Here is a 22,252-nt window from a genome sequence, read left to right on the forward strand (position 1 = left end):
ACTATCCCTTTGGCTAGTTTGGGTCAGCTGCTCTGGGTCTGTCCCCTCCCAGCTTTTGCTCCACCCCCAGCCTGCCCGTTGGCAGCACAGAGTGAGAAGCTGAAACGTCCTTGGCTTGGTGTAAGCACTGCTCTGCAACAATTAAAACATCAGCATGTTATCAGCACTCTTCTCAGCCTAATCCAAAACATAACATTCTACCAGCTACTAGGAAAAAAAAATAACTCTGTCCTAACTGAAACCAGGACAACAGGCAAAAGAATCAAAATTGCATGTTGAGTGAAAATCAGTGGCAGTGTAGTTATCTTCCTATGTGTGTGTGATAATAAAAGTAGAAGCAGCAGTCTTCTTTCTCAAAGACAGATGAAAAACAATATCCAATTAGATATAATTAAAATTGGTTTTGTTTGTAATAGAAGTCTACAGATGTTGTAATTTTTAGGCAATAGAATCTCTTATTGAAAAGAAGACTAAGCATAACAAACAGCTCTAATTACATCAATTTTATTAGAAAGAATAGGTACAGTGGTCTCTCAAAATTACAGTTGTATAAATTCTGAGTGTTTTGATGTTGTTGTCATATTGTAATGCAGTTCTTATCTTTAAAATTCATATCATGACATCTTTAACTGAACGGGTGGATGTACTGTAGAAGTGTAGCAAGAAAGAATTAGGCGATGCTTGTTTGTTTCAGTGTAAAGAAGTCTATCATATCAAATAATTTCAGAAGTATAAAACCTGTATCCAATTATTATTAAGTGGAAGAAACATACCTATTACACTCTTAAGAAAGTGCCACAAGATTCTGCCACAAGTATGTGAAAACGATAAACTCAACAGAATGTTATTCTTATGGTTTTGGGAATCTGTCACAAATCTGAAGAGGTGATTTTTGTAAGAGACTACTTCAGCTTCATATGTAATTCTTAAACTGCACTAAATGAGACAAACTTCCTGAAAAATGAAGGTAAAATTCCTCATGTAAAGGAACAAATTAATCCAAATTTTTCAAATTGTACTGTATGCTCGGCTTTATTTCATTTTTGCCTACAAACCTATATATAGAGTACCTGTTTTCACATGTTCTTTATTTCTCACTCACCTAAAAGAAAGTGTCCTCTGAAGATTTTTAGTTCCTTCTTCTTAGGAAGATACGGGGTCTGCTGTGGTCTCTAGTAGCAATTAGACCTTCACCTGGAAATCTCTTTTGAATCCTGGAATCTAGATAGTTGCCATACATTGCATCTCTTAAAGAAATGTTCTTGTCAAAAGCTGGGAAGAGACCTCCAGTATAACAGATGCAGCTGTAAATGAAAGGCAATTGTTACCTTGCTTTTGCAAGCAGTTACTTCAAGCATTTGGACTTAATTGAGTATGGTAACTTATTCTAAAGGGGCTGAAAGCCCCATCACCCTCTGGATCACAAACATATTTTACACCGGGAAACTGAGAAATCTTCTTTCGTCAGAAGCATATGTTGGTAATGCTGTTGCTGAAAAACAGAGCATCAAAGGCCCTCAGAGGTTATCTCAAGGTTTCATGCTGTATCTCTTTGCGTATTTATCTTCACCAACAACATTTTTGTTGTGTGTTCCTGACTGAGGTGCATCTTGACTCCAGACTCTGTGCCTTGAAGGATGAAAGTGATTGATTGCATCCTCCCATACACCCCAACTTGTGCTCCTTACACTCTTCTGCCAGTCTTCTGAGGAAAGGTGTTGCCCTCCCCTGGGCCTGTTACTGTCACAGGTGCTGTTGAGCTCTTTCTCCAAAGAGAGGACATCAGTGTCCCAAACCAGAGAGGGAAGTCAACAGCAGTGTACATGACCCACATGGCTGTGGGCGTTAGGAGAAGGGAAGGGACTGAATTGTTTCATGTGGACATCCTAACAAGTTGGGCTTGTGGGAGCAGGCGCTGAATATCATTGTGTATGTGTTGCTAGTTACAGATGCAGACAAGCCCCCCAAAACAATTGGAAAAGCTGCTAAACCAGAGATCTGGGCTTTCACTGGTGTGTAACTGTAAAAGAAATATGGCATCCTTTAGGTAGGACTTTTTATCAGCCTAGAGTTAAGAGTATTTCAAAGAAAGCAGTTTTAAGGCAAGTGCTTACCAAACTTTATGCTTCATATTTAGACTCTTTACTCAGTGAAAGGAAACCTCAGGGGCACAGTTCAGATAACCTGTTTGAGACTTCAAGTGTCAGATGAAATGACGTAAGACCTAGAAGTGTCTGTTTCTCTTCACTGAATGTAAAGAGAGTTAGCTGACTACCTCACATTTTAGTATTACGGATATCAAAATTTGATATTGAGTTGAGATTAGGGATATTTGTTGTCAACCTTGCAGATCTGAGAGATGGGAAATAATATTCCCAGACCAACTTGGAAATGCTTGTGATTTCTTTGTTTGTGGAGGGGAAGAAGAAGAAACCATATGAAATAGCTTGGAATTTTTCATAACTATCTGAAGTCATGCAGAACACAGCAAATCTTGCTGGGCAACCTGATCTAAAAGCAGTAATCAGAAGATTTGTGTAAAGAGAGACATAGGAAAAGGTTCCCACTTGCAAGAAATGGAAGTTGATGGTTCAGACAACTTTTTCAGGAGCCTTGTCAGGCCAGAGGCTGTCAAGTTACACTAGAAGAAAATAGAGGGTATGCATGTATGCTGCTAAATAAGAGGACCAACAAGCCAGTTTCGGCAATGGAGCCATGATTCTCCTCCTGCTTAACTGTTGGCTCACTCGTAGGCTATTTGTTTCCAGCAGGCTCCAGACAGAAACAGCCTTAAGCACTGAGACTTGGCTGAAAATTGACTATAATTCAGCAGTGTAGGCACAGCCAGAGAGTCTAAATATGAAATAAAGTGGTGCTGCTAACGAATGGTACTGCATACATCATCATTCCACCTGCCTCAGGTAGGTGAAATCTCTTAATTGATCCTTTACAAAATAACTGCAGTGGTCTTCTGAGCAACCAGCAAGAAAGGGCAGCGAACTACATACATAGATACATATGCTTAAATAATAAAAGGAGTTGGATCAAGATCAGCCTTTTAATCCATATCATCCCTGCTGCTATGGAACCTGATAATGGATCTCTGCTGTGATTAATGGAGATTTGACCTGAACCTTTTTGGAGTTGTGACTGTGGATGATAAAAGAAACTCCTCAGATGATCATAATCAAGATATTGTTTGTGTGCAAATGCAAGTTGAGTATTCAGCTTGTGTTTTCTCCTTTCATTTTTATACAGAAGTTGCTCACTTCTCATGTGCCTCTTTTTCCCATTTTGGTGCACTAACGAGTTTTTAATGCAAAGGAAAAGTGATTATAAGCAGTGAAGCAAGGACAGCTTTATAGAGCAAGACTGAGGAATTGAAGACATAGATCAGAGCTATCCACCAGCCTAAGATAAAAGAGAAGATCATGAAAACAGAGACATATAGATAGCTTTGATTTCATTATCATTAGACAAGAAAGGACAAAAAACAGAGTAGCTATAGAACAGTTCATACCTAGTTAGTTGCCTATATTAATAAAAGACTATGCAGAAAGCATTAAAGTTATAACATAAAACAGGAAAATACCCTATAGGAAACTTTCTGTTCATATCTGTTCTTGGTGTCATGTAATGTGATTACCAGATTATAGCCATATAAAAATACAAGTATTTGTATTTTATTCATTGATGCTGTGTTTGCATTTCATTGCTAAGCATGGGTTATTTGTTTGGATCTTTCTCCCTTTCCCTCTTTCCTTTTGAACACAAGTTCTGGGGGTATTTCTATTTTTGATTTCATGTTTATCAAATCTTGAATTATAGACAAATTAAATAGTTTTGATAGCTTTTACAGGAAGCTTTTGTTTGGAAGATACATGTACCTAGTTATAATATTCACAACAAAAGTAACTAATTACATCTGAGAGGTGATTGACTAGATAAAGAGTGATTTGTATGTATTATTTTCTGATTACAGCTAGAAAGCTAATATAGAAGAATTAGCAGTTAATGGCAGAGAGGAGCACTAAATGTTGTTGTTCTGAAAAATAACCAAATTGTTCCTCCAAGATTAGGTCAATACTAATGCTTAATCTCATTTTTGTTCTTACAAGAAAAATATTTTTTGTTAAGTATAAATTAAGGAAAACACTAGAGCTCAACTATTTTCCAGGAAATACCCTACCATCACAAAAACAATAAAACAGTGTGATTTGCGGGCAACATCTTTTATTTTTGACTAATCATTACTGTGCAGTTTAATTACAATGTTGTCAGCTTTTGTAGCCTTCTCAGATGCAGCACTCTACCCATTTAAGAAATTAGGAAACTTAGAAAGGGATGTTAAGTGGGTTGCCTAGAGGGACAGAAAAAATCCATGTTAGAGTGGAACAAGGTTTCACAACACTGCTTAAATCAGTGTCACATCTTCATTGGATAGATTTCTTGTCCAGTGCAATCCATTTTAGTGCTCTACATTTTGTAGTTTAGTTTATTTTGACACTGAAACTCAGCATAAGAATTGCATTAACATTCTGTGCCTTTTTGATATTCAGCTGTCTATTGCAAAGGTCCTCTGTCATGTTCTTGCCCTAGGTTAATATAGTAAACAAGATATATTTCAGTGTATGTATCAGCAAGTGATTTTTACATAAGTACTACAAATTTCCTCTTTGGTTTTGTATTGCAAAATAGGAGTTTAGAAGGTAATGAATAATTAATCCCTCTTTCACTTATGAGAATAATCTTTAGGAAAATGTCTTCTGTTTTTGACATGCAAACTATTTCCTCAGAAACTATTTAAATATTTGCATAAAGTCCACAAACATGCTGTATCAAATGCCACTCATATTATGTAAGTGACTTAGTTATCCACCATCTCAGTGCATTACATACTGACTTTTACTGTTTTCAAGTTTGTAGATTTGATTACATGCCATTCAATACACAGGGAGGCCAACTCTATAATTTAGACCATATAAGCAGTATGTTGAAAAATGTGTTTCAGTAAACTGATCATACTTAAATAACTGTACAATATCCCTACCAAATTACCTTCTGTGTGCATTTAAGGGATTTTCTGATTTTATTTTCTTTAGGTCAATGGAACGGAAATTGAATATGAATTTGAAGAAATTACATTGGAAAGGGTGAGTTTAATTTATTCTTCTCTTATAGGAAAAAATAATCTGTAATAAAAATAATGCAATTACTTATGAAATTAAAAACAATTAAGAATAAAATATTTTCCATTTTGAATAAAGATGTCCACTTGTTATTCTAAAGTGTTAAAAAGTGAATGATACAACAGGATAAGCTTGTCATGTTTTTAAGATGTTTCAGGTGTAGCTAATTACAGACCAGTATCCAGAATACTTTTCTTCCTCATAACTGTGTCAGTGCTTGACTAGGTGTTTCACCATTGGGAAGAGCCCATGTAATGTGGTAATTCGATTTTTAGACTGTGACCTGGAATTGTAGAAGCTTTTCTCTTTTAAATTCCTTGATTTCCTTGCATGATAATGGAGGATGTGTAGTCTTAAGTTATAAAATAAAAATTGAAGTAGTGTTTTTAATGTTCTAGTGACAAAAGCTGCAAACCATGTCTACATGCAAAGGATATTCTTACAACCTTTATAAAGACAAGTCTGAGTTGCGTGAGGTATAAGCAGGACTCACAGTAAAGGCTTTGTTAGTAGCGTGGTTTAAGTGTAGCACAAGAAAGAAGTATATTTACAGATCACATTGCATCGTATCTTCCTAGATTTGGTGTTTTTTTCCTTGCCTTTTGGTTACATAACTGTTTTCTTTAGACTGCAGACTTTCTTTGCCACAACATCAAGACCAGATGGGCAGCATATTGTGTGAGCAAGAAAGTCTAAGCTTTGTCATGTATCGTAGTGCTTACATGGATTGTTAGTGGATGCAAGATTGTTATTGCTGAATGCCTTCAGTATTCTACCAACATGTTGGTAATACTAAATTTTATAATCTTGAAGCAAACAGTTAGCCTTCTTCCTACACAAAATGTTTGAATGCAAAGCCAGATTTATCAAAATGTGACTGATGGCATATGAGCAAATGCCTGTAAGGTAGCAAACTACCATTAAATTAGGTACTTAGATTATACAATTCATTGCACTTTTTCTGAATGTTATATTTTTAATTGTCCAGGATAATGAATTTCATAATCATTCAATTTATAGGGATACAAGCTTATATTCTCATTGATTTGCTCACTCAGGCAAATTACCAAAGAGCAATATATCTTTTTACCACAGCCAACTCATAACAGATAATGTATAAGGTTATAGGCACTTTTATCTACTGTCTTTCAAGTTATTTGCGCATCAGTAGCTATTCATTGGACTAGAGTTTCCAAAGGTCACTGAACAGAACATATGCCTCCTGGGTGATATTTTGAAAACCGCTTCATTTTTAATAGATGTGTAACTTATCAGTGTACATACTGCAAAACGAATGTGACTTGCATTTACTGTACTTGTCTGATGCACATAAATGGTTATTCAACATATAATACCACATAATATCAGTTAAAGACTGATAAACAATGTCAGAAAAAGCTACAGATTTTAATGGAGAACATTTCAGTTCTTCATTGCTCCATTCTCCGTTGCTGAATCTGTGGCTTCTGATTATTACTGCTTGAAATGTTCTGTCACATGTGTCAGTGTTTTGTCTCAAAGGCACGGTACTGTGTCTGCTGGTTTTTGTGTGAGATATAAAACACAAGTGATTGCTTTTAAATAGCTGTCATTTATGTTAGACTAACAGCATTTTCAGAAGAAAGACATTCTCCATGTTGATTACCCATTTTCTTCCACAAAACTTTTTTTTTTTAGAAATTAGATGGAAAATCTCTCTGTATTTAAAAGCTGTAAGATGTTTTAAGGTTGCTCTGGATGAGAGAGAAAAATGTAGTTTTCCCATATCAAACAGTTGGTAATAAACTTTCCAGTTAAGCCCCGTTATCCAACTTACATAATTATGCATCCAAAAAAAATCCAATATTTTCTTTAATGACATTTATCCACATTTTGAAATAGTCTATATAATTTAAAGGATTTTACAATGTAAAAGATAAAATGATTTATGGTATATTATGCCTTTTGCACTTTTTTCCACTTTCTTATTTGTGGCATAACAAAATGCAAGGTGGTAAGGGATTGACTATATAACAGCATCTCCCAATCTCCATAGACTAGCTAAGGACACCTTTAATTTAATTGTACAAAGTCACCTTTATCCATAGGTGACATGATTCTGTAGGATGTATTCCTGAAGAGAGCTACTTGCTTAGATATGATACTTAGAAAGAAAAAATGGCTCTATCCCTTGGGGTAACCATCATGTGATTGTTGGCAGAATGTGTCCTGTGTGGAGCTGGGGAGCAGTGGGGTCTTGGAAATGCCAGAAGGAAACAACACTTAGGGGCCAAGGAGTTGAATGGAGTAGAGCTTGCTGAGTGTCATCAAGTTTCACAGAATCACACAGAATCACAAAATCATCTAGGTTGGAAGAGACCTCCAAGATCATCGAGTTCAACCTCTGACCTAACACTAACAAGTCCTCCACTAAGCCGTATCACTAAGCTCTAAATCTAAACATGTCTTTTAAAGACCTCCAGGGATGGTGACTCAACCACTTCCCTGGGCAGCCTGTTGCAATGCCTAACAACTCTTTCAGTAAAGAAGTTCTTCCTAATATCCAACCTAAACCTCCCCTGATGCAGCTTTAACCCATTCCCCCTCATCCTGTCACCAGACTCCCATATTCTCTATGGCAGAATATTCTCCCATATTCTTTGTGGGAGAATAGACCAACCCCCACCTCACTACAGCCTCCTTTAAGGTACCTAAGATCCAGTTGGTTTATTGATAAATGACTGTAAGAATGCAGTGGGCTTGTATAGAAAGATTGTTTGTTTTTCTGCCTATGAAAAAAATGTTGTTCAACTGTTTCTATTTAAAATGTTGTGTCTGAGTTTACAGTTTAACAAGACTTGGGGTTTTGAACTTAAAAGGCTTCAATGAGAGTTCACAAAGAGGATAAATTTGGGGCAGATTCACACTAAAGCTGTGGTCAGTGCTGTTCCAAGAGTTAAGGACATTGCCAGCCCGTCATACACTGACATGTTTTTATCCTTTTGCTCTTCTTCAGCTGTACCAACCACTCATGAGATATTCTCACTAGTCCCTGTACCCACAAGGATCACTGTTAAATACGAGCTCACTTAGAGCTCTCGTGAGAGTCTACTTAGGTAACACAATTACACAGTTAAGAGAATTCAAAATCACTTTTTTTTTTTTTTTTTTTTAAAAAAGGCAGTTTTATTTCCTTCAACCACTTCAGAGAGCGTGAGAGTTTCTCTGCCAACTTGCAGGCATAAAATGCAGATGCAGGTGTAGACTAAGACTTGGCAAATTGTAATAGGCTACAGTGCCCAAATGCACACTTAAGAGAAAATTCCTTAAAAAAAGCCATTACTTTGCCCTAGCTTGAATATTAAAGACTGTAAAAAGGAAATTCTACATAAAATGACTTATATTAGTGCAGTGGTGTTAGTGTTCCATTACTGCATGATTTGAAAAATGTATCCAGTGCTAACGAGAGACTGATTTGCACTGGTAAATAAATCAGTGCTCAGTGTAAGAGAGAACTGAACAGACTGTGACAAAGCCTAACTAACTTCTCTAAGCCAGAGGAAAGTTTTAATTGATTGACTCCTTGTTAAAGCATGTACTGAAGAGGGTGTTTTCATAAAAGTTAATGGAATGTTGGCCAATATCAACAGTTACCTTAAAGAAGACTGAAGAGGTGAATTTTACACTATATTCAGTGCAGCCTCATCTGGAATATAATGTGGAGTTCTGGGCTCCACAATATAAAAAGGATGTTAAGGCAATGGAAAGCATCCAGAAGAAGGCAAGAAAGCTGGTAAAAGGGCACGAAGGCATGTGCTGTGAGGAGAGGCTGAGGAGCCTTGGGGTGCCCAGTCAGGAGAGGCCCTCACTGCGCCCTGCAGCCCCTGAGAAGGGAAGCGCAGAGGGAGGTGCTGCTCTCTGCTCCGTTGGACCAATGGCCAGACACATGGGGATGGCACAGAGCTGTGCCAGGGGAGGGTCAGCCTGGGCATGAGGGAAAATTCCTGTGCCATGAGGGTGGTCAGACAATGGGACAGGCTTCCTAGCAAGGTGGTTGGTGCCCTGTGCCTGTCAGTGTTCAGGAGGCATTTGGACAATGCCCTCAGAAATGTGTCTTAGCTTTTGGTTAGCCCTGAAGGGGTCAGGTGGTTGGACTTGATGATCTCTGAGGGTCCCTTCCAACTGAACTATTCAATTCAATTCAATTCTATTCTATTCAAAGAGTAGAGAAGACAGTAAGTCTCTTCATGATTCATGTTGAAGTCATGCCAAGTTCAATGTCTAAGTTCAGATCTCAGTACTTCTTTGCTCATCTAACCTTGTCTGTTCTTCAGATGTTAAGAGAAATAGGGCATTTATGGTTAGTAAAACTGTTTTCACGGAATCATTCAAATCATTTGATATTCTAACATTTATTTTTATTCTGTGTCTGTATAGAAGTAAAAATATATAACTTTTTTTTTTTTTGGGGGGGGGGGGATAGACTGTTTAGAAAAATGAATTTATTTCAAGCCTGGCTTTTTACTTGTTCTTTGGAACCCTTACAGGTAATTACTACTGTACTAGTAACTATGCTGTTTTCACCAGTTGTTTCTTTGGTGAAAATGCAGTTCACATAAAGGTAAAGAGGTACCTCCCCCTGAATGCTAAAGAGCATTGGAAACTGGGTTGTATTCAAATGACACAAGGAATTTAATTTGACTCAGTGTCTTATTTTTATATCTGTTTGTCGTGTTTTGGCTGAGATCACTGTTTGCTTACATGTCTGGGAAATACATTTTTCACTATTAGTCAGTAACGTATCTGCCTTCTGCTTTTTCTGAGGTCTTAGATATTGGTTGTTTCTGCAGCAGCGTGTTTTGACCTCTCAAGAATGATATTATAGGACAGTGCAGTACCAGGAAAAGCCCCTTTTTAGTTCAAAAATAACAGACTGGAAGGGATTGGTCAAGAAGGGGCCCTAGGAGAAGATATTTTCAAAGTTTAAAAGCATAAGCCATAGAAGTGTGCCTTTTGAGAACCCAGACTACATGAATCAATACAAGACCATCTGCAACCCCAGTGGAGTGGTCTGACATCTTCCAACAGGAGAAAGCAAATCTTTTAACATGAGTGTCCCTCAGGTACCTGTAGAACTCTTCCAAACACAGTGTTGCTCTCTGAGTATTTGTTTCTGCAGAACTGTAATGTTTTCTTCCCTTTTGAGCTCTTTCTGACTGGGTGCCCTTATTACATTTTTACTAGGGCCTGCCTGCTTCCTAATAGTGAGTGGTAGTTATTCTTCTAGCACTCAAACAGAAATCAATTATCATTCAAAGGCAAAATCCTTCTTATTGACCAGTTTATATCAGGTTTATAGTAGAATAGTGATCTATGAATATTGAATACAATAAAACTCTCCCACGGGATTTTTTTTTCCTGGAAGGGGCCAGCACATTCTGCCTACAAGGAAAGGCAGAAGTATCTATGAATGAAGCTGTATGAAACCAACAGAAAAGCAATGTATTTCTCTCTCTGTGTAAAATAACGTTCCACAAAATGAAAAAAAAAAAAAAGAAAGGTCCTTGAAAATACATGTTTAGTGCATGCAAACATTGTGTGGGAAGTTCTCTTACGCTTTCTAGCTCCATTTATATCTCAGTTATGAGATACAGAAGATTATGCTCCTGATAGCTGGTTGCACTAGTGGCTGTTGTTCACCTTCAGAGATGTCTTTGGACATTGGAAAGGGCAGGCTTTCTGGCTGCTTGACGCGATGGTTTAGGCAAGGTTTGTCTTCTCCTTTCGTCTCTTATGCCTTATTAGATTTTGTTTGACCTTAGGTTGCGCAGGAGCAAGCTGATGAAAGGAGAAAAAGAGATAAAGGAACCTGGTGTACAGTCCTGCTAATGTGACACAGAAATACCAGGTCAACATTTTCCAAGGCAACTGCAGAATTTGGTTGCTTCAGTTTAATGACCTAAATTAAGATTCCTTGGAACAGCCTGATTTTTTTTGTAACATTACTCACCCAGAGCATGTGACTTTCTGTCACCTCAAAGCAGCCCTAATTTGGCACCCAAAATATAATTATTCACTGGAAAACTTTGTTCTTTGTTCTTGTTCTGTCAGAGAGTCATTATGCTGAAACTATTCTGGTTGTAGAGCTGTGCATGTCGTACGGGGTCCTGTTCCACCTGTGCTTGACAGAGGTACAAGGTGTGCCAGTCTGGTATATTCATGGAAAGGCAGAAAAAAAGGAGGGAGGAAAGGGGGGTGTGGGAGTTCCGGCCGTGCATTTTGAGGGACAGAAGTTGTATCTGAAACTGGAAACTACAAAACCCCACCTTACTGTCTTACTGAAGACTATTGGCTGGCAAAGTGAAGCAACAGCCTTTGATGTTACATATTTGATATCCCTCTTAGGTGTACAAAATATGTTTTATTTATTGCACCTCTACATGTTGGGAGTGTGATGAAGTGGAATAGGTGAGTTGTCTCGGTTTTCCCCAAAGCAGTGACAGGACTGGGAGGACTAAGCTGTCCTATCCAGATAGGGACAATCTGGACTGATTCAGAATATGTGCTGCCAGAATAATGGGAATTATCCAAGCCAAGGGCCAAAAAAGCATGTGGCTTTCCATGGAGTCTGTGTTTACAAGCAAGATTTGTCCTATATTTCATCATTGCTACAGTTGCTTAAAGGGTGCATTCTTTTCCGGCTGGAGAGTGGGAGCACTTCTCATCCCAATACTCAGAAAAGCCGCTAAACAGGGAGATGAAGGAGGGGAAGAGGATGTAAGTGACTAAGGAAAACATTTTAACACTTACTGTTTATAGCTACGCTGTGATTAGGAAAAGAAACTGAAATAATACTATACATTTAGCTCCCTCTGTGTGCCTATCAAATGTATTCATATTTTCATATTTTTACCTTCAAATCTTGCATTTAAGTCTATATGTCTGAAACACATTGCATGGATGCTAGCTCAGTTAAATCAGAATAATGTATTTCCTTGAATTTATCAATACATTGAAGCGGCATGCCATTTAGACTCCTCTGAGGGCATTTTCTCAGTGAAGGATGTCTCCCATGCATGTGTAATAGCTTTATATTTCAGGTAGAAAAAAATATAGTTTGGAATTACATTTGATGGTTCAAGGCAAATAATATTTTTATTACTATGCATTAGAATTTTATGCATTTTTATATTTATTTTTAAGGTCTTCATATTCCCTATTCTTAGTAATTTGTGTAGTGGCCTCTGGGGATTTTTTTAGGTGAGGGGCTCACTATTTGTTTCAATAGTAGGTCCAGTTTAAACCCTGGAGGGATATTTATATTTTGAATTAACATGGGAAAGTTTATCAGAGTTTTTCTGTTGTGTGAGAAATTTTAAATTACTGAATATACTGTTGTGAAAGCTCAATGAGGTATTTTAGCATTTGCAAAATAATCTGGAGCTTTGACTAGTGCTCAAGCAGGAAAAGAAAATTGGAGATTTTGATATATTTTTTCTAATTTAATAAGAGTCACTCAACACACTGATCCTTTTCCCTCCCGTAAGAGTATAAGAATTGTCATTTTCCAATATACTGTATCACAAGAAGAGAATTTGCTCAGGGACAGTATGTCAGTAGAATAGATACTAGAAAGAAGGCACTAACACAATACTAGAAAGTATTGTGAAAACAGTAGAGAAGAATTAAAAATCAACTACAGGAAAAAAAAATAATGGTAATAATGTATATTAAAAAAGAAGAAAATTTGAAAAAGTAAACAGCAGTTATTTAAAAGTTTAAAAGCCCTATGTGAGTACAGAGGGAAAAATATATATATATATACATATATATATATATATATATATATATATATATATATATATATATACTTGTGCTTATCTTTACTTGACAGTTATCTCTTCAACTTTACCAAGATCACTGAGACCTTGAGTTACCTATTATGTGAAAAGTTCTTTCATGCAAGTCAGAGCTGCCCAGAGGCAGTGGTCTGCTGCTGTTTCTTTTAAATTATTTTATTGACATTTTATTTTTCATAGAATTACAGAATGGTTTGGGTTGGAAGGGACCTTAAAGCCATCTAGTTCCAACTCCCTGCCAAGGGCAGGGAAACCTCCCACCAGACCATGCTGCTCAAAGCCCCATCCAGCCTGGCCTTGAACACTTCCAGGGATGGGGCATCCACACCTTCTCTGGGCAACCTCTCCCAGTGCCTCACCACCCTCTGAGTGAAGAATTTCTTCCAAATATCTAATCTGAACCTACCCTCTTTTAGCTTAAAGCCATGAGTCCCTCTCCTTTTCCTGTAGGCCCCCTTTAGGTATTGTCAGGCCTCTGTAAGGTCTCCCTGGAGCCTTCTCTTCCCAGGCTGAACAACACCAACTCCCTCAGCCTGTCTTCACAGGAGAGTTGCTCCAGCCCTCTGATTATCCTTGTGGCCCTCCTCTGGACTCACTGTAATGCTTCCATGTCCTCCTTGTGCTGGAGCCCCAGAGCTGAATGCAGGGCTCCAGGTGCAGTCTCATGAGAGCAGGGCAGAGAAGGACAATCCTCTCCCTCACCCATCTGGCTATGCTTTCAGGTACTATAACTCATTTATTGCCTTTTTTCACCTCCTAACTTGCTTATTCTCATTAGATCATTTGCAGCAAGTAACTGCTGGTTTTACTTTTATTATTATTTACAGCTTTACCTGAAAATTCCATTTACTTTAGATATAGCTCTCTAGCATGTGGTCTTTCAGCTTATTTACTGTATTATCTTTAGCTGATGAAGTCCAAGGCCAGTGTTATCTCACTCTTGTTTGGTGTTTGGAAGGTGAACATCTAATCCAGGCTGGTTGTGAGACTGCCTTTATAGTGTAAAGAGAGCAGTAAGCATCACAGGGTGTCTTGCCCCATCCCTCTGCAGGTACAGATTGCACATGGGCTTATTTTACAGCTTTTACAGGAGCTAGCTTAAAGAGTTAAGTTTTAAAGTGTTACACTTGCAGAAGTAAACTTACAGAATATTGCAGTTGCTGAAAGGAATAGTTAAGGGTGCAGTTAATGTTGGTCTAATGAAAAAAAGTTTAGCACTGTGAAATAGGACAGGCTTTTGGAGCTGTATGTCCTAGCCCTCTGGGCTGATGCAGGAAAGCAGATCTTTTCCTTGTACTTAGCATTTCAGCTGTCAATAGGCAATAATATAGCCTAGAAATTTTGTGGGAATAAGTCCCTTATTGATTTGAGAGCTTAGCTCAGATTTAGGGGTGTTCTGAGAGCTTGGATAACATCCCAGTTTTCACAAACTGCAAACAAATGTATTTTGCTCTGCATAGTTCTGCTTTTCCAAATTGACATTAAAAGTCCATTAGTAGAAAACCTAAATGTAACACCCAAACAAACCTGAAATGTTCCATCCTGCGATACTTCAAATCAATGAGCTCTAGTCAGTAACAAGCAGAGCTGCAAATGCGAAGGTAGGCTATGTACTTCAAAGTAGATATACTGTTTCTGAATAAAAGCTGCTGGAACACTAATATAAGAGTGTGTGTACACTAAGAATGACGTGTCTGAGATGCTGACGGTTCTGGAAAAGTATGTAGAAATCTTTTTGGAGAAAGACTGAGAAAGCAGCGCAAAAAGAAATATGACAAACTAAAGAGCTACAAAGCAGTGGTTCAACTCAGTTTTCACTTAGTTTTGCAATTGGCACTGGCAAATAGTATGTAGATTTAAAATAATATGTACAGTTAAATAAATGAGAAAGATGAACCTCAATTTACTGGTAGAAAATGAATCACTCTGGAGATTATAGTAATCATCGTGCAGCAAAGATGGTCATTTTCGAGGCAGGACTTTTTAGAAGGCATCTTTGACGTGCTGGATTTGTCTCTTCAGAAAAAGCAATGTTTTCCATTGCAGAAAAGTGCCTTTCATTTTTGTTATTAATTTAAAATCAATTGTAATACATAAATTAGGGCCACTCAACTTTGAGGAATCAGTATGCCACTGGTAGAGAATGGCATTGCAGAGATGGAGAAAAATTGAAAAAAAAGAAAAAAAAAAAAAAAGAGAGAGATGGAAAAAAAAGGGAGGAAATAATTCACTGTTTTACCCAGCCTGGATTCCACAACTTCATTGCTATGCATTGTAACATAGTAATAGCATATCACAATAAAAATGCCTAATTTACTGTTTGTATGCAGCATTGCAGGTATTTTCTTTTCTTATGCAGTTATATTTGAAGCAGTCAGAAGATCATTTCTTTTCATCTTATAACTACCATCCAGCTTCTCTCTTTGATACTGCGAAGGGAAAAAACAACTCTTTCTTGTCAAAACAGGGGCAAGATCTGATCTGATATACTTTTTTGCAAAGTAATTTTCAAGGAGCAATGTCCCCCTTTATAACACTTAGAAGCTCTTTGGAAAGAGATGATGTAGACAATTTCCTCTCAAATTTTGTCCCGATTTAAAATTGCAACTAAAAGTCAAGTGGCTAAGGTAACTTAGCTGAAGGTATGCTCAAGTAGTCAAAAAACAATTGTATGCTGCTCATGCATGTTTTATATTGCAAGGTGCTGCTTTATACTAAGAATGTGACCTAGCTGGTGAGTCTCAAGCATGGTTTGAAAGTCACCTTATGCAGCTTAATGCGATATATGAATTCTGACTGAATTCTATGAATAATTTATTTTTTGGAGTGGTTTTTAATTTTGCCGAGTTTAACTGATTGCACTCAGAGCACAGTACACACATCGTATACCTCACCTGTCAAGCAGCAGTGAGGCTCTGTTAGCATACTTTGACTGTGAAAGTTTAGTTGACAGATTGCAATTAATGGGAATTAAACTATATAGGGAAAAAATGTGCTAAAATAAATTATAAGCCTGACACTATCATTTTTACCAATGGTAAATAGTGCTTCAGAGTGCAAATATTTCTCTTAACTTAGATGATGAAGATAATGTGCCTAGGGTTTTTATCATATTTCATGGTGGGGAAACTTGAAGAACAGAAAAGCAGGCCAGCTGTAAAAGTCGCAAGAATATATATGCATCCTAAACTGTAATATAGTTACCCATTTAGTGAAGTACACTTTGAAGAGTACACAGTGAGAAGTGCCTATTTCACCAATATCAAGGGTTTTACTAATAGTGCAAGATTTACAGAAGTTTAGGAATAACTAGAAACAAGATTGCAATTTTATGCCTTTGAAAAGTCCTTTGAATGTTTAAAAATGCTGAAATATGTGTACTATCTGTCTATCCACTATTTATTTAGAAATGATAAATGTAATATTTAGATAATTTAAAATTAAAATTAAGATAACTTGTACAAAATACTGGTAAATGTAGTTCTAAGGTAAATTTAGATACTTGAGAAATAGATATATTTATTATATTTCCAAAGCAAAAATAGTGCTGCATTGCAGTGAGGTACTTGTACATGTTTTTGTCAATAAACACATAAGGTAATCAAAATACGGAAGATTGAAAAATTATTTTGATTTTGGGAATAGAATCATAGAACAGTTAACGATGGAAGGGGCCTTAAAGCCCACCCAGTTCCAAGCCCCTGCCGTGGGCATGGACACCTCCCACCAGACCATGCTGCTCAAAGCCCCATCCAGCCTGGCCTTGAACACCGCCACGGATGGGGCATCCAGAGCTTCTCTAGGCAACCTGTGCCAGGGCCTCACCACCCTCTGAGTGAAGAATTTCTGCTGAAAATCTAATCTAAATCTACCTGCTAAACAAACAGAAATGCTGCACCTGTGGAGCTTACATTTTAGCAAATATGCCTAGAGATTTCATATTAATCTTTCTCATGGGAAAGCTACAGCTCTGTAGTTATAATTCAAATGGTGGGGGGGAAGTCCCTTTCTGAAGGAAAGCTTAGAAAAGGAATGTGACACTCCTAGGTGTATTCATTGTGATCAGGCTGAGGGAGAAATGAGTTGAGTCATAAGTGTGTGTATAGACCTACAGTGAAAAGGAATTGTATCAGCTTAAAGCAATAAATTCAGAAGTAACAAAAGCCATTAAAAATCAATGTCTTCCCTGATTTTCTACCTCCAAACAATGCCATTACTCATCTCTCCCAGCAGCAGAGAAATATCTGTCTAAAAGGGCTGAAGAAAACCATGATCTTCCTGAAATTTCAATGCTAGTTTAAATGGGTGGAAAGAGATCAGATAAATCAAAATGCAGTGAGGACTTCAAGTCTAATGCAATTCTAATGAATAAAGCTCAAAACTATCATTAATTATGAGAATGAGATAGAGCCTTGATATTCTTATCTGATTTCTAAAGAAGCTGGTTGATCAGTGTCTGCATCTGTCATGATGAGTTTTCTAAAGGTCTTTGAGTACTGAAGAAATTTCAGAGAATTGAAAGAGAACTAATGCTGTGGCAGTCCTTAAAAAGGGCAAATGGGATGGTATGAGTCATCCTGCTTGCTGTCTGTGTAGGTCAGTATGAAAGGAGTGCTGGACTGTGCTGGGTGAAACACAGTCAAGTATTCTAAAAAGGCCAAATCTGAAGTCGTAAGTCAAGAAAGGGAATGCAGTCTGTGTATGAAATGAAGCACCCCTGCTTGGAAAGCAATGAATCTGCAAAACATCCTGGGCCTTCTTGGCCAGGCACCAGCCAGACACAAATTTTCAGTCCAGTGTTGTAGCCAAAGATCTAGTGAAAACTGTGGATGCATAACTAAGGGCTGTGGGGTAGAACAGCTTTTGAGATGTGGAGTTCAGCAGGGTTTGGGACCTGATGTTTAAAACTTTTGGAATATTGTGCTCAATTCTGCTATTACTTGAAAAGGATACTGATATCTCAAGTGTGTTTAGGAGAGGCTCGAGGGTAATTGACAGTTTAGAAAATAATCTCTTAGTGAGAGGCACAGGGAGCTTCATGAATTTAGTTTCCTAGCAGGGAAAATTAAGGGGGGACTTGCTAACAAAAACATGAATTTACATGGGAAATAACCTTTAAGAGAATGCCCTTCATCCTACATGTAAGGAGAGAACAGAAACTGATGTTTTTGTGTTGAATTTAGACAGGTTAAGACTGGACATAAAGATGCTAATAGATTAGCAATGGCGATTGAGGACTGGATGAAAGTTTTAGTAAAGGCAAAACGGTGTTAATCAGCAGGAAAGATAGCAGCTAAAAGAAAAAAAAAAAAACAGCTTAACATGCATACTAAGAAATAGAGGATATTAATGAATGCAAAAAATATTGTCAATTGCAAACTAATCTGATAAGAGGACAAAAGTGAACATTTTGAGAAGGACAAGGGAGACAACAGGATCTTGGTGGTAAGGTCGCATTCAACCACATTGGTATATATATGTGACACATAGTTGAGTATGTAGTTTATTGTGGAGAGATCAGCAAGGCAGACTGTGTGCTCATAGCATCCTTCCTTTAATTTATGAAAAGCAGAAGACATTACAAATAAGAAGGCATATGGTTTTGTTTGAAGAACGGTTTTATGGGAATGCAAGGAGATTGATGTGTGCTTAGTTTTCATAGTAAGGGGAAAAAGTGCAAGACCCATCATGGCTTTTGTCCCCTTTTTGTAATCGTTGCTCTGCATAAAGAAGAGACACTGTGGAATTAAATGGTATTTTTCTCTAGAGATAATTTAAGTAGGTCCTACAGCCTATATTAGGCAGGAGTTCAAGGTAAATGATCCAACTGTGTCCTCTGTCTTGGATTAACTTTGAGGCATTGGTTACCTACTTGGATATAATTAAAAAGGTGACATTTTTGAAAGCTGTATTTGTTAAATGAAATATTTTTATCACTGTGTACTGAGGACCAGGGTATTTCAGGTTACTACAACATAACAGATGTTGTTAAATGTTGTCATTTTAATGGTGACCAGAGTCAGCAGAGATCAACCCCCCAAATTCTCCATGTTTACCAGATGATACATCAGAGTGCCTTAATTGGAAATCAGTCTTCCATAAATCAAGACTAAACTCCATATGGCCAAAGTAATTTTTATACAACTTTTGAAACCTACAGGATAGATAGTCTTGAGCTTTTTCATGTTTGCTTATAATATAGTGGAGGAAGAAAGGAGAAAACCTCAACAAGAGTAAAATAAAAAGTAATGTATTTGTGAAAAATACATGCTCACTCATGACAATTGCCAAGAAGTACTCATGGAATAAACATTATTTTAAAATAGTAATATATGTTAGACAAAAGCAGCCTACCTGAAGAGGAAATAAAAGCAATAACAGCTGTTATGGGACACAAATGTATGCTTTGGAAATTGTCAGATTTTCACTCCTGTTATATGATTCTCATATATTTGACAAACATTTTGCTTGTACTGTATTTTCTTAGGTAAATCTACTCTCTAGATACTATGGCTAACTAGCGAATGTGATTTATAGATACAGGAGCTCCTTAGGAGAAGTGATTTGTGCAACCCCCCTTTTTATGGTTCACTGGAAAAGAGAGTGTACATATGAAAAATGCACAAGTCAAAGTGAGTAATGAAACAAAGTGCAGCAACCAAGCTGGGTCCTGGAGGCAAGCTGCTCTAAAGGGATCGCACCCACATTATCTATTTCTGAAACATATGCAACTGTACACTGACAGGACTCTACTATGATGCTAAATAGAGTCCATGTACTCCAGCATACCCCCTAGAGTCAATGTTAGATGGAGGTTCTTTGCTTAGCAGTGCATTCAAAGTATAACTATGTTCAAAAAAGCACAGAAAAGCCCTAGTGGTAAGGTGTACAGTGTAAAACTCAGTCATGAAGAGGCTGATAGGAGCTTGAAAATGGTGGAGTAAAAAAAAGCAAGGTGAAAGGTGTTCTTAACAATAGCAAATCATCATTTTTAAAAGTTTAAGTTGAAATTGGAACCAAAACTGTAAATGTTATTATAATTTCTATCAAATTTCCTATGGTCTCAAATCCTATTTCCTTCTTGAAAATTTAGAACAACAAAAGAGTGTGTAAACAGGAATACCATGGAAAATGCCATCAAAAAGCAAAAGTGATTTTTTTTATATTCTTCCATTTATCAGGGTGAGGGGAGTGGGGAGGTGGTTTTGGGGGTAGTGCTTTTATTGTTAGGTTTTTCTTGTTTGCTTGGTTTTGTTTTCTTTTGGCAGCATCTTATCAAAGCCCTAGCTTTCACAGTGTCCTGGTTTCAGTTAGCACAGAATTAATTTTCTTCCTAGTAGCTGGTGGAATGCTGTGTTTTGGCTTAGAATGAGAAGAGTGCTGATAACACCCCGATGCTTTAATTGTTGCAGAGCAGTGCTTATACTAAGCCAAGGACATCTCAGCCTTTGCTCTGTCCTGCCAACGGGCAGGCTGGGGGGTGTAGTAAGAGCTGGGAGGGGACAGACCCAGGACAGGTGACCCAAACTAGCCAAAGGGGTATTCCATACCATCTGACGTCATGCTAAACAATATATAGGGGTGGCTAGCCGGGGGGAGGGGGCCGGACTGCTCGGGGTTAGGCTGGGCATCGGTCAGCGGGTGGTGAGCAATTGCATTGTGCATCACTTGTTTGTACATACTATTATTACTTTCGTATTATCCCCATTGTATCATCATTATTATTATTGTTATTATTATTTTTGTTATTTTTTTTTTCCTGTCTTATTAAACTGTCTTTATCTCAACTCACGGGCTTCACTTTCCATTTCTCTCCCCCGTCCCAGAGAGGGAGGGGGGAGGGTGAGCGAACGGCTGCGTGGTGTTTAGCTGCCGGTCGGGTTAAACCACGACAGTCTTTTTGGCGCCCAACGTGGGGCCCGAAAGGTTGAGATAACGGCAGATCTGATCAGAGTGTGTTAAACTAAAATTGGTGTAAGGATTAGACCTGCTTAATAGTCACTTGTCATGATGCTGATTGCTTTAATCACAACTCTGCTGCGCCTGTTTTCCAAATTGAGTATTATAGTACATTATTTTCCGTATTTGCTCTCTGTAGTGTTGTTTCTCCTCTCCGGGCCCTGGTTTCAGACCATTATGGTACTAAGTGTTATAGCAATGGCTTATGAGACGATAAGATATCTGGTCATGACTCTAACTTGGTATTTATACTCAGTAACATCGTGGACTCTGTACTTTGGAAACAGCATCTTGGGAACTATTAGCAATTATACCTATTGTTTTTCTCCATTAGAGAGTCAATCTGTGGAGGGGAAAGGGGAGGATATTTTTTCCTTACTTGCTTACTCTCCCTTTCTCCTTCACCACCCCTGTATCCTCCTGGGTCACTCTGCCTTCCTCCTTCACCACCCTCTTATCCCCTGAGCTTGTTACAATAGCTCTCCAAGATATTGAATATTTCTGGAATACTCAGAATACCATAGTCTTGTTGTTCTGCCTCATGAATGCACTTCAGATTCTGCTTAAAGTTAAACAACTACTTATGAAGCTCATCCGGAGATCTGCCCGGAGGCAGTATAGTTGTGGGTGGCAGGGAGTATGGGTGGATATGGGCAGGCATCTAGAGCAGTTGGCACCCCCAGTGTGTTGGAAATTCACCCCTGAACAATGGCAAAATCCTCAAAAACTGGCAGAATGCTTGAAAAAAAGGTGTAATGATTCTGGCAGTTCCAAAGTAACACAAATCATTGTAACGTGCTGGGGCCTGGCTCATGCCTATCGAGCTGCCATTGATACTGCTGTCAACTTAGTGACAGACCCTGCGGCCACTCCAAACCCTGTGACAGATCCAACGGCCACTGTGACCCCTACGGTGGATTCTGCAGCCGCTCCAGTCCCAGCTCCTGCAGCCGCTCCAGTCCCAGCTCCTGCAGCCGCTCCAGTCCCAGCTCCTGCAGCCGCTCCAGTCCCAGCTCCTGCAGCCGCTCCAGTCCCAGCTCCTGCAGCCGCTCCAGCTCCAGCTCCTGCAGCCGCTCCAGTCCCAGCTCCTGCAGCCGCTCCAGTCCCAGCTCCTGCAGCTGCTCCAGTCCCAGTTCCTGCAGTCGCTCCAGTTCCAGTTCCTGCAGTCGCTCCAGTCCCAGCTCCTGCAGCTGCTCCAGTCCCAGTTCCTGCAGCCGCTCCAGTCCCAGCTCCTGCAGCCGCTCCAGTCCCAGCTCCTGCAGCTGC

At 38.4% G+C, this 22,252-nt stretch overlaps 1 protein-coding gene across 6 annotated transcripts in view; it reads left to right on the forward strand.

Moving 5' to 3' along the window:
• The window catches only part of DLG2 (discs large MAGUK scaffold protein 2), a gene marked incomplete at both ends in the record, with an annotated part of 1,073,896 nt that overhangs the window by 653,281 nt on the left and 398,363 nt on the right, over positions 1-22,252 (forward strand). For all 6 annotated transcript variants that reach the window (XM_084304810.1, XM_084304812.1, XM_084304813.1 and 3 more), the window contains one exon: positions 5,103-5,153. In XM_084304810.1, coding sequence (XP_084160936.1) covers positions 5,103-5,153 — 51 coding nt within the window. The remainder of the gene's footprint in view (positions 1-5,102; positions 5,154-22,252) is intronic.

Source organism: Netta rufina, assembly GCF_964035555.1.
Source record: "Netta rufina genome assembly, chromosome: 1".
NCBI lineage: Eukaryota > Metazoa > Chordata > Aves > Anseriformes > Anatidae > Netta > Netta rufina.